General features: G+C 40.3%; 1 protein-coding gene across 1 annotated transcript; it reads right to left on the bottom strand.

Annotated features, from left to right (window-relative positions):
• Nucleotides 1-268: 268 nt before the first annotated feature.
• Nucleotides 269-12,381, bottom strand: LOC311505577 (transmembrane protein 87A-like). The gene is made up of 20 exons (XM_084569217.1): nucleotides 12,208-12,381; nucleotides 11,342-11,399; nucleotides 10,508-10,605; nucleotides 10,117-10,233; nucleotides 8,970-9,017; nucleotides 8,817-8,858; nucleotides 8,608-8,734; nucleotides 8,432-8,493; nucleotides 7,126-7,309; nucleotides 6,945-7,044; nucleotides 6,757-6,850; nucleotides 6,454-6,525; nucleotides 6,211-6,319; nucleotides 5,072-5,130; nucleotides 4,862-4,965; nucleotides 3,953-4,029; nucleotides 3,503-3,567; nucleotides 3,364-3,416; nucleotides 2,972-3,002; nucleotides 269-2,835 (listed from the first exon to the last, which is right to left on the bottom strand). Exons 1-20 carry the CDS (start codon nucleotides 12,325-12,327, stop codon nucleotides 2,794-2,796), a joined length of 1,662 nt encoding a protein of 553 aa, XP_084425343.1. The 5' UTR covers nucleotides 12,328-12,381; the 3' UTR covers nucleotides 269-2,793.
• Nucleotides 12,382-13,122: the final 741 nt, after the last annotated feature.

Here is a 13,122-nt window from a genome sequence, read left to right as displayed (position 1 = left end):
CTAACAAAAAGGGTAAGTATTGTGATATATACTCCCATCCCAGTACATTAGGTAGTGAAAATAAATGCATTCTAATATAACAGCACTACAGTCCTGCACTAAATCGCTTCGTACTTTTAATTAATTAATTAATTTAATGTTGTAGCTTGGTTGTTTGTAATGATCATGCTGTTTCAGACTGAAAGGGTAAATGTGATAACACTACATCATCGCAGTCACACACACATTAAATACATCATTAAATACATCAGAAACATTTTAACCGTCATTCAATATAAATTTTATTTTGCAGGACGTACGCAAAAAAAAAATGCCTGACAGTACCATCAGCTTCACAAAACAATGCAGACTCAAATCCAGGCGTTGAGCATTAGTGTCTCTCTGAATTAAATTATTACCAACAAGTCTTAGACGAACATAAACAACATAAAGATTCATTTTTATTTATTTTTTTAGAATATCCATACATACCGCAGAAGATTGCACATGTAATAATTCTACCAGATAAGGCAGGACTATTTTGCAGTGTGACTGGGAAAGACTGCAAGGAACCTGTAATTATTGTGAACGGATTATTATTATCTACGACTCCTTTACAGTACCATTTAATAAACAACCTTGTGCTACTGAACTTGGATGAGGAAAACTCCGGCCCAGATGGTGAGGAAGGTGAAGGAGTAGTGAATTCACATTTTTGAATTTCATCCCATACCACATCCATAAAGCTTGCAAATTCTTATTTTTCAGTTTTCACTTTGGTGACTACGACGAGAAGTGGACCTAAACCACCGCTATCATGTGAATAACTACAAAATGCTACTTTTCAGGCGTAAATTTAGACACGTGACAGTTTATGTTGTAAATGGGTCCAGAACATTTTATATATACACATCTTCCTCACTCACCAAGGACCATGAAGTCTTGTGTGAATCATCAGTTCTACAGTGTCAGCGACAGCTCAGTGTAAAAAATAATCTAAATTAATACAGTAGTTTTTATAACCAGGGAGTCATTATACTTTCTCATCCCAGAGGAAAGTGTTTCCAGGAATTCCTTAAAACACAGATGTAGCTTCAAGTATCAATATTCTCTGACAACTTACATTAACAGTACTTAATTTATGTCAGTATCCTGATTACTCAGTTAGCCAGACAACAAAGTAGTTGTTGTAGTTATGTAGTAGTTACGTGTTACATATAATATACTTTGCTGTCTCAGCTAACAAATGAAACAAAAAAAAAAGGCGTAAATGCATTAAAACATTCTCTTTGAGTTGTCTGGCTAAATGGTAAGTCATACGAAACAGCTCATTTAAATATTACCATCATAATGTGACGAGTTAATTACGCAACACAATAAACAAATGTGCTTAAGAAAGAAGAACAAACCAGCATATTTACCATAAATGTCAGGGCACATGTTCGAAGATGTTGAATATAACTGTACTATCCACAATAACTTAGTGTTTTGTTTGGCATGTGTTTTTCATCTTCTACCCAGTGCTCAAGAAACCACACGTCCCCTTTAATATCATATTAGTCGAAAGATACGGTACAGGATTTTGATAAATATTCCAACATCCATTCCAAGGGTGCAAGCATTACAAATCTGCAAATCTGACCCTTCAGGTGTCACTTCTGCAGTTTGAAGAGGGCGGAGTAACTTACCCCAGAGGTTATCATCGTCTACCCAGCGCTCAAGAAACCAAACGTCCCTTTTAATATTATATTAGTCGAAAGACACAGGACAGGATTTTGATAAATATTCCACTTTCAACAAGTACGTTGTGTAACAATCACAATTTCCGATTGATTTTAGCCACGTTTGTGCAGAAGCATCATTGTGTGACCAAGAAAGCCAACCCACCAGACCTTAAATGACGCAGCGCATTTTCGAAGATGTTGTCGGCTTGAATATGAGTGTCCTATCCACAATAACTTAGTGTTTTTTTTGGCGTGTGTTTCGTACCAGGACATTCCTGCAAATCTGACCCTTCAGGCGTCGCTTCTGCAGTTTGAAGAGTGTGGGGTAAATTATCCCAGAGGTGTTGTGTAACATTCAGAATTTCTGATTTCTGATAACTGTACTATCCACAATAACTTAGTGTTTTTTGGGCTTTTTTTGGCATGTGTTTTTGTAAAATCAACAGATATCTTAGCTGCGATGGCTGCCAAGCATTACAAATCTGCAAATCTGACGTTTCAGGTGTCACTTCTGTAGTTTGAAGAAGGTGGGGTAACTTATCCCAGAAATTATCATCGTCTAAACAGTGCTAAAGAAACCACACGTCCCTTTTAATATTATATTAGTCGAAAAATATTAGTCGAAACAACATTTTTTTGATTGATTTTAGCCACGTTTGTGCAGAAGCATCATTGTGTGACCCAGAAAGCCAACTCATCAGACCATTTGAAGATGTTGTTGGCTTGAATATTAGTGTACTATCCACAATAACGTATATAACAGACATATTGGCAGATATAAGTATCACAAGTCGTACCAGGACATTCCCTTCAGGTGTCACTTCTGCAGTTAAAAGAGGGTGGGGTAAACTATCCCAGAGGTTATCATCATCGTCTACCCGGCGCTCAAGAAACCACACGTTTCTTTGAGCTCATTATAGTGTTACACAACAACTGTGAACGGAAAAATCTAAAATTTTAAGTGTCTAGAGAGAAGTGTTGGCTTTTCACACATTTGTTTTCTTTTTTTTTTTTGGTAATTAAATCACTCACAACGCATTCATTGCTGCCTTAGTGAAACGGCTTTCTTTCCATTCTCACATCGTCGCTTCTACTCCATTTTGGATCGCTCCATCTTGGTTTTCAGGATTTCCTAGAAGACAGATGAACGCGCTTACACCAGTGTGAACGACCGCACAGTAAAGGTCATTACTGAGGGATATTTGAAATAGACAACAATGTGACTGGAATCATGGGACTATCACGGGGAAAGCAAAATGACTCGTTACCTCTTCCTCGTCTAGCATTACAGGGAGAGCTCTGTATATATAGAGAGAGAGAAAAAAAATCAGGGAAGAATGCAGAGAATGCTTTATACAGTCCATGTCTGACATTTCAACAGACCCCAGATAAGCTTGCTCGGGGTTTTCTGAAAACTGCCACACCTTTCTAGTCTGAGATGCCCTTGATCTGGCACTGTAAGCTGCTTTAATACACTTACGTAATCCAAGAAAACACAACATATCATTGTTTTTAAGCAGACACTGTATTCGCGGTGTAACACTGCACGGTTTTAAAAAGAAAAACCGTAATGTGAAACCACGACAAGTTGGTTTTCAGCTGGTCACTTGTGATTTTATTACTCAGGACGCATGCAAACACTAAAGTCCACTTTACTTACACATCAGCAACAGTTGTAGGAATGTTTTCCTCAACCCATTTAAGGTCTTCATCCTGGCAGAGTTTTTAAACACAAAGTTAAAATGAAAAACACACATGGATGAAGTTAGAGAGACGGTGAGAGAAGAAAGTCAACCCACCTCTTTACTCAACAATTTCTGGGAGCCGTTAGTGTCGGGTTTTGAGCCTCTCATCTTCATTCCCTCTGCAAAAAAATAAAAAATAAAAAAAAGATTAGAGATAAAACATTTTATTGTCTTTTAATGTAATAATATGATTACAAGAATTGAATTTCTCAGTCACTCTGCGTCTGTGTGAACAGATTGAGGTCATGTCCTCAGTATCACCGCATTATACAAGACAAACCTCCCCAGATGACACAGTTGTCTATACAGGAGGTGAGTGAGCAGATTATTTTCAGATTTGTGTTGCCAAGCTTTGCAGCAGCAACTCAAAATCTAACAGAAAACTTTGCTTACACCATCACGGAGTATAATAATAACTGCCACACTTGTCCGCTACAGCAAAACCAAGATAACAGGTCATCTACATCCGTTTCAAACAATGACATGGTTGCTAATGTGTCTTACCGAATGCTTCATTCAGCATTGGCTCCTTGACCTCGTCCTCTTCATCATCTTCATCAATCAGAGGGGAATGGGAGAACCTGAGAGGAAACAGAACATGGGGTGAAATCTACTTTACACCAAGTTTATTAACCAAGTAGAAGTCTTTGGATTCTAGGATCAGTCTAAGTGAAACATTAGTTAAGAGATTCCAACTCAACCATTGACATGGAAACTAAATAAAATCATCTGATTAAATATACCCCGATCAGGTAAAACCTTACGTCCTAATATTGTGTAGGTCTCCCTTGTGCCTTCAAAACAGTTGTGACTCATCAGAGAATGGACATGGGCCTTCTGAGGGTGTCCTGTGGTGTCTGACAACACAATGTTGTTAGTGGGGGGCCTTTGAGGGGAGGGGCCTCTGTGGATCATCCCAGATACTTGATCAGTTTGGGATCTAGTGAATTTGGAGGCCATGTCAACACCTTGTGCTGTTCTTCATGTTTGTTTGTTTTTTTTAGTGTCATTGCTATGGGGTGGAGGTGCCTGGTCTGGTCTAGGTGGGTGCTACATGTCTAAGTAACATCCACACCAATGAATACCAGGTCCAAAAGTTGTGCAGAATATGTGATTATCATGGTTGTCTGTAGAAATCATGTTTGTTATATTATCATATTGAGTTCAGGAGAAGTTAATTGATTTCTGTAGCTAATGGTCCAGAGGGAGCAGCTGAAGGTATAAAACCTCTGGCCACCAAGGCCGGGGAGTTCAGTCGGAGGATGACGCTCAAGGTATAGAGATCTCACTAAATGTTTGGAGAATCTTTTTTTTTTTTTTTGTCTTCACATTTGTAAATAAAATCATGCTTTTGTTTCGCAAACAAAGCCATCTCCTTGACTCTTTTCTTCCCATGTCACCATTGACTCTGACCTCTGGCTGTTGGCGGAGGGCCGCAGCAGCACCATGATGACCAGCAGAATAGTGGAGAACAGGAGACGCCAGAAGGCATCGTCCACCCACAGGTCCCGCCAACCCTGCGGAAACGATTTAAGCAGAAGACAGGGAGGTTAACTTTTCACCTCTGCACGAAAAGAAACCTTCCAACACAGGACAGAAGGAGAAAAGAGAAAATAAACCGACCCTCTGACAGTCCACCAGCTTGAAGACTTTGGTGGTCCAGATGATGAATATGATGGAAGCTGTGGACACAAAGTAAAATCAACTTTCATTTTGATGCAAATGAAATATGCAAATGCATAAAAAGAGCACATGGATCCTGAATGTAATGATATTCCAGCCATAGCATAGTCAAATGTAGACAAATATATTTACATACGTTTAAAACACGAGGATAAAATTGTAAAAAAATGGATAAAAGATGAAGTATGTAGGGAATACACTTATTTACTGTCTTGCAGAGAGTTACATGTGAAGATTGATCTTTCTTATGCTTGTTGGTTACAGCTGGTTAGCTTAGCTTAGCATAAAGATTCAAAACAGAGGGTAACCAGCTCGTCTGTGTCTTCACTCAGCGTCATGCTACGCTCACCAGCAGCTGTCTCCCTCCACAGATACAGCTCAAGTCAAATGTTTACAGACACCTTAGAGCAATACACTTAGACTTTTCACAATTCCTGACATTTAATCCTAGCGAACATTCACTGCATTTCTTTGAAAATGTTTTAATTTGGGTCAAACATTTCCACTAGCTTTCCACAAGCAATTATGCAACAACTTTTAAAGTATATTATGAGGCACTGTCCGTTTAAAAGACACAGATTAAACTTCCTGGCTGATGTCTTGAGACGTTGCTTCTAAAGCGCACCAGTCCCTCCGGCAGCAAAGCATACCCACAACATGTTGCTGCCACCCCCATGCTTCACGGCAGGACCGGTGTTCTTCGGCTAGCAAGGCTCCTTCTCTTCCTCCGGACGTAACGATGGTCATTATGGCCAAACAGTTTAAGTTTTGTTTCATTAGAGGACAATTCCCCAAAAACTAAGATCTTGGTTATAATGTGCAGATGCAAGCTGTAATCTGTCTTTTCCCCCCGTATCTTCAAAAGCTCAATTGCTGTTTGATTTGTATCCACTGAGGAGCGGTTAAGAAATCAGTTTTAATCATTTAAATCTAAGTGTAAATGCAGTAAAACTAGAACCTGACGTATTATTTCCGTTTCATCATAATGCAGCAGCAGCTGTTTCTGAACTAAGGCACAGCTCTAATAATAGATGGTGCCATTTTTTTTCCCCCTTCGTCCCAGAATAGCTGCAGCTCACCGACAACAGAGAAGATGAGCGTGTTGGTGAAGTGCTGGTATAGAGACAGCTTCACGACATTTCTGCGGAGCTTCAGGAGACGAGTTGTTTGGGACAGACTGATGAAAATGTGGACGGAAATTAAGGAGAACTTCGTGTGTATGCATTCAGATTAACTAAACACAACCTTCACAGTGCTTCAGAACATTATAAATCCTGATTAGACATAAGCAGCCCTCTTAGATGTTCATGAGTAAAGGATATCCACCACATGACACAGGAGTCAATGAGGGAGAGGCTGAGATTAGCCACCAGGGCAACGGTCCCATAGAAACCCTGCAGAAGGAAGACATGTTTTAATAATTAAGACAAACTCAGAGCCTGGAGGACATCGGAGATGATGAAATGCACTCTTCTGTGCACTCAAATCAAATTCATATATATATACAGAACGCCTTGAACGCTGCATTGGGTAAGATTTTCATATAAAACAAAAAGGTGGCTTGTAAACACAACTGTGCATGTTAAAGACATGTGTGAATAAGGCCAAAGAGTAGTCAGACTTACACCTGTCACTCTCAGCACACCTTCCACCGAAGAAAACAGAAGGTAGAGAAGCCCAACAGCTGCCAGTCGATGCACTGTGGTACCCAACCTGGGCCTGTGCAAGAGGAATTAAAACATCCAGTAAGAGACAAATATATTAAGAAGTAACAGCAAGACTAAAGAAAAATGTTTTTAAGGGGTCAACTCACTTGACTATGCCATATCCAAGACTAACAATGAGGACCAGGATTCGAGCCAGAGATCGTTTGAGCGCAGAGAGCAGCTCGGCAAATATGACGGCCCCGAGAACTGCAAAGAGAAAAAAGATGATGATTACAACAGACTAAAAGAAAAAAGAAAAAAGAAAGGGAAAAAAAGTCTTTTTCCAACCGTAGACTCCTTTGTAACGGATGCTCTGGTACTCGGAGTAGAACACGGCTTTCTCCAGCATGCCGAGGATGATGACGGCGCCGATCCAGAACTGGATCCGCAGCAGGTCCCTCCAATAGCAGGCACACCAGAAGAGCCAGAGAGCCCCGAACAGCACGTACACGATGCACATGATCATGAAGAACTACAGGAGAGAGGCAGAGAAACGAGCTGAACTTCGTCTTCACTTGAACTGTGATGGATTTCAGTAAAACCAATATCCTCCAAAAATGCAATATGTCGACATTCATCAAATAGTTGTCCCAGACAAGGGACACTACTCCTACTACTACTGTGACTAGTACAAATCATTCCACTTTAGGCATGTTGACAACTCCAAATAGGAAAATGAATTAAAAAAAACAAGCCAAAGCCTGTGTAAAGACATTATGGTACACAAGTTGTCTGCTTTCCTGTGGGCTGATTAATGCATGCTGACCACCAACATTAAACCCAAAGAAAAGAAAACTGAGGGACTGTCAGCAGCTCAACTTGTTCACTTCTAAAGGTGTAGCACAGGGCTTTCCATTGAAAGAAGCCTAGTTGACCATAGCTCGTTCACAATTTGATTTGCAGCTTAATTTTAAATCTATCTTAAAGCCCAGGCACACCAAAATGAAATGAAAGAACTGGCGATAAAGGGTGAGTATGAAGTCACTTCATGTTGAGACCAAAAATCACAAAGACAACAGCTTGTACAAACGTTATGCAACTGGTAGAGGAAATAACTGTTCATACCAGCTGGTGGCAGTAGTCCGTATTCATTATTTAAAAGGGGGAAGTCGGAAGAATTACTGTTAGCTGAGAGGCTAGTACGCTAGGAGAGCTACAAACCATCTAACAGAGCAGGCCTCTCCTGGATCATCCTGCGTCATTCTAGATGGCGTCGTTGGGAAATATAAGTGTATTTGAATGTTCAGATGAGATTATTTTAAAAGGGGGAAGAGCCTTCTGAGTGACATTAAAACTTTTTATTGGTTTGTTTACTTCTGTTATATCTGTTAGCTAGCCTCCTGTGTCAGGGCTCTTAGTGCACGGATGAACTCTGGCGTCCGTAAACTGTGACAACATTGTGGATTCTTTCTAAACACTGACTGTTAATCTTTGATTCAGATATCTTTGTCTGTGTCACTTGCACGGCCTTTTGCACTGCTCACCCACTCTGCCCATCTGATAATTTAGAAGTTTATCTTCACATACACTCAGGAGTTTGAGGCGGATCAGATGACATACAGACAGAGATTCCTTTAAATTATTAGTGAGGTACCATCATCTGGGGCCAGTCTGCTGGAGAGGAGTAGTCATGTGGTCCCTTCATCTCCACTTTCACTGGAGAATTAAGAAGAAAATAAATCTGAGACCATTTCAATGAATCTCTACAGTTTGATAAATAAATATGCAAAAATATTCGAAAGCTCTTTATGTTTAACAGTCGTTTCTCACTTGTAAAAGAAAAGTTGGGCTGCTCTGCTATGATGTCCTCGTCCTCAGCAAAGTGAAACAAAGGCTGCACATTCACTATGAACAGATACGGACTGTCTTCCCAGGCTTTGGCCACTGCACCGATGTCCTGCAAAATGATTATTCAGATGAAGCTATTTCTAGGCATATAAAGACAAAGAATATTTCCAAGTAATAAAAGAATGTCTCACCGGTTTGCCAGGCCAAGTAAGGCTCTGGTTGGATGAGTCACTCTAACAAGGAAAACACATGTGCAATAAATGTAAAAAAAAAACAGTGCTCCATAGTTAAATGATTAGCTTCAAAATTTCAAGACAGTATGGTCAATATGATCAATCACTCACCTTTGGGCTAGACAGGGGCTGATAAGGATTGAAGTCTGTGTAATACGCCTAGAAGACAAAGGGCAGAGTAAAGAAATACATCAACACTTAAAAGCATTAGCATCTGTCAGAATTTTCTACATTTCTGCATAAAAATGACTCAGAACATCAACGGACTTTCACACAAGTCCTGACAGTAGACAAAGAGGACCCAATCAAACGAATGAAACAGATATTTTATACTTCTGCATCTGTTTATTCAGGAAAATGAGCCAATATTACATATCACTTCTAGGATTACTTCAAGTTACGTAATTTTGAGGACAAATTAGAGTCCATCTATTCAGAAGTCTTTCCAAACAATGTAATGAGACTCAGGTGTTGTCCTGTGCCCCATTTAGTTTTTTAAAAAAATCACTGGGATTGGCCAAAGTCTTTTTTGTTGGTTAAAAAAAACATCCCTTAAGAGTTAGGAATCCACAAATCCACAGTCAGACAGATTGGGACCCTCCACAGGAGACGTTGGCCAACAAAGATCTCTCCAAAAGAAAGATGCATAATAGTCGGAGAGGTCACAAAGGAACGCAGGGTGACTTATAAGCTGCTAAACATTGCTGATCAGCAGTTACTGGAAACGTTTAGTTGACGTTAAGTTAAAGTCCTGACCTTAATCTTAATTAAGAACCTGAAGAAAGCAGTTCATGTGAGGAATGTGAGGAATGTGAGGAAACCCACCAACATCTCAGAACTGAAGCGGTTCTGTTCTGAGGAATGAGCTAAAATTCCTCCAGGCTGCTGTAGACGACTGATCAGCAGTTACCGGAAACATTTCGTTGATGTTACTGCTGCACAAAGGGCTCACACTAGAAACTGAAAACAAGAGTTTACTCACTATTGCTGTTTGACTTGTTTGACTGGGTTCTCTTTGTGTCTTTGAGGGTCATTATGACGCAGAAATGTAGACAACTCTGAGCATTGCAAATACTTTGAAGCAGCACTGTACGTGTCTGCAGGAAACCAGCTAAATGTTAAAATTACAAACAAAGGACTGATAACGGATGCCTGCTTCGTTGATAAACACTGTGATTCTACTAATATAAGTACATTAACAAGGCGTTTATGCGCCATTTCTTGCAGTGGAAGAGATATCTTCGCCTTCGTCACTGACCTTTGGTGAGAAGAGGGAGGAGCAGTTCTCGAAGAGCATGTAGCCCTGACTGTGGAAGCCACTCCAGCCGTCTTTCAGCATGTGGTCCATACCAAACATGTTCATCGCTTTGCTGTCCTTCAGAGAAACGCAGCGAAAAGAATCAGTTACTCATGATTACACACTTTACATTTTGAAATACTTTTCTCTGTGGATTCTTCAGACCAAGATTACGTTAATAAATCGTTTTAAAAGCTCTAGGTACTGTAGCTCCTACTGATCAATTAACACCGAGCACAGAGATGTTCTATACAAAAGGGCATTTTATTCTCCACTATTCAACAACTGCCTGGTATTTACACTGGTTGCAAAACAAATATTTAGACATCAACAAGCAAAAGTCAGCACTCACTGGTGTGTTAAAGACCTCGTTGTAGCAAACAGACGAGCGCAGGTACCAGCTGATGTTGAAGGCCACGTTTCTGTCGCATGCCCCTGGTTCACCCTGGACTGCAGAGAAAGAAAATTCAAATATCACGGTAATAAGACCTCGCTTTCCATCAGATCACACAACAATTTAATGTTATCAAAGCCTTACTTATTCACTTCTACCTTTAAAAAAAAGTGACTTCTTCAGGCTGTATCTCCTGAATCATTAGACATACTGTAACATCTGCAGCATTTCTGTAGACACTTGCATGTATACAGAACTGATAATTTTGCAAGACCCCCACAGGAAATGAGGTACATCCAAGAAATACAATAAACAGAAACATAGGACATGCACAGAAACTATCAAACGCTAAAAATGTGCTTGGCAACATTAGAAGAGCACTGACAGACAGCCTTAAAAAAAGATTCAACAGCCTTTTACAGTTCAAGGCTCTACATTATCTCTGCAGATCTTTGTGGACTTTGCCGACTTCATTGGGTCATATTTTCTGGAGCTGTCAAGAGAATATCACCAAAACAACCTCACAGAACAACCAGCAACGAAGGCCGACTGTGACGTCACCTCACGTTGGACCAAAAAGTTGCCCTTGAACACACACCGCAAAAGACCGGACGTTCATGGCTACAGTTGAAAGCTGGAATGTAGATCAACCATCGAACCGAAAGCCTCAGGTCTCCCTCTCGCCACAACGCTTGGGGCAGATACTCAGCTTGTCAATGGCATCATTGTGCCATACAACGAAGGCAAAAAATGTCACACACAAAAGTTTTACGTAGAGGTCAGATTACTCACACTTCACGAAGATGGTGGTGTTGGCGTACAGCGTCTTCCGAAACACAACATGTTGCGTCTGAAAGCCAATGGAGACGATTCAATCAGCTACTGTTTTTATAACTTATTGCACACTTAAAAATAACTAAAGAATAAATACAGAAGCAACTTGGATGAGTGGCAAAATGCTGTTGAAGAAAGTCGAGCTGCATTTGTGTCATGAATTTGCATGCATGTTCACGGCTGAAAAAAAGAAGATAGTTTAAGATTTGCACTGAAGGTTTTGCACAGCTCCAGACTCCATCAAAACTAACACACACAGTCCAACATCAGTGCACTCCTACACACTACTTGGTGGTTTAACCTCGCTTTATTTGAGCTCATAAACACAATGATGCATTCCTATTACACACATTCACTTCCTTATGCGATGACCTACCCAGCTCACACTACTGTATTTTCATTTAGGCTCCCAACAGATGTTTAAAACAGACATTGCATTCTTTTAAATGTTTCCCTTTAGTGAAAACAGACCCTCTGTTAGGCACTAATGTAATAAAAAGTTAAATTAACTGCATCTTATCTGCCTCTTCTTGTGTAACACACCTGCAACTGCCATCGTCTTAATTTAATTTGTAGGATATTACTATTGTCGCCATCTAGTAAGAGACGACCCAGCTATTGATAGGGAAGTATTATGACTTTAGATTAGTTTCAAATATTAATGCTTCTTCTCAGACTAGCACAACGAGAACTGTCAAAGTGAAGTGCACCATAGGGAGGAAACAGGGGTTGCTAGGGGACAGTTAGCTACCTCGGCTAACAGCTGCTACGGAAGATTTAGCATGACGGACTGTGTAATGACGGTAAAGACGCATAACACTGACCGAGTTGATGTCCACGCTCCACACGGAGACCTCTGCCGCAGTCCCGGGACGGTAAAACAACGCAAAAAGCAGCAAACATATCCGCTGCGCCTGAGGATCCGGCATCTTCCGTTTCAGCATCAACTAACAGGTCAGGCTCGTATCCGCCTCCAGTTCCGGGTCCGCTTCTCAGACGTAGTCCATACTTCCGCCCACAAGAGGGCGACAGAACGCGGGAAAGGCATTCTCGTTAATGTATTGGGAAATGTGTGGAGAATGAGTGACGCTAATATTTTGGGCTCTTTTTTGTATGTTGCTGCTGCTTTCAAACTGAACTCGTGAATTTGTGCTTTACGGCATGGGAAGAAGACGTCGAATGTAAGCTGTGAAAACACCTGCGAGGGAACTGTTGGTACCATAAACTGTAAAAAAAACAATAAAAAAAAAAAAACAATAATAATAATAATGTGGCTGGCTCCCCCTGGTGGCTGACTGAAGTATAGCTCATAAACTCCATTTAATCCTTTTTAGTGGAAGGGACTTGAGCCAGAATTAAACACTAAAGTACACGTCAAATATTTAATTTTAGTTTTTACATTTTTTATTATTATTTGTATTTTATAAACAACCAAAACTCTTACAACGCTACTTACAGGTTAGGAAACAATTGGTACGGAACACTGAACAACATAAAATGTACTCTGTGAAGCGGTCCCGTAGGAACGTCAGAGAAGGAAAAATAAAATAAAAATAAACACGTACAGTGTATAATCCAACATTTATTTATAAATGGCGGAGGTAGATCAGAGCGGTATTAATTAAACACAAACGCCAGAGAATTTAGCAGAAGTATGGGCAAACTCGCAAGATGGTATCGCCCGTATCCCCGGATGCCCGGGATGATTAGCCAGCAAGGCTAACAGTTAGCAAGCTAAC

Source organism: Chelon labrosus (genome assembly GCF_963514085.1).
Source record: "Chelon labrosus genome assembly, chromosome: 20".
NCBI classification, from domain to species: Eukaryota; Metazoa; Chordata; class Actinopteri; order Mugiliformes; family Mugilidae; genus Chelon; species Chelon labrosus.
This window is presented reverse-complemented; position numbering and strand designations above follow the sequence as displayed.

What these genes read in the sequence shown, in the direction of transcription:
- LOC311505577 (XM_084569217.1), bottom strand. Translation starts at nt 12,327, where the DNA reads ATGCTGAAACGGAAGATGCCGGATCCTCAGGCGCAGCGGATATGTTTG. An exon ending in GGAGCGTGGACATCAACTCG is followed by an intron (nt 11,400 to 12,207) that starts GTCAGTGTTATG and finishes ATTGGCTTTCAG; the next exon opens with ACGCAACATGTTGTGTTTCG. An exon ending in GCTCATCTTCTCTGTTGTCG is followed by an intron (nt 5,131 to 6,210) that starts GTGAGCTGCAGC and finishes TTGTGTCCACAG; the next exon opens with CTTCCATCATATTCATCATC.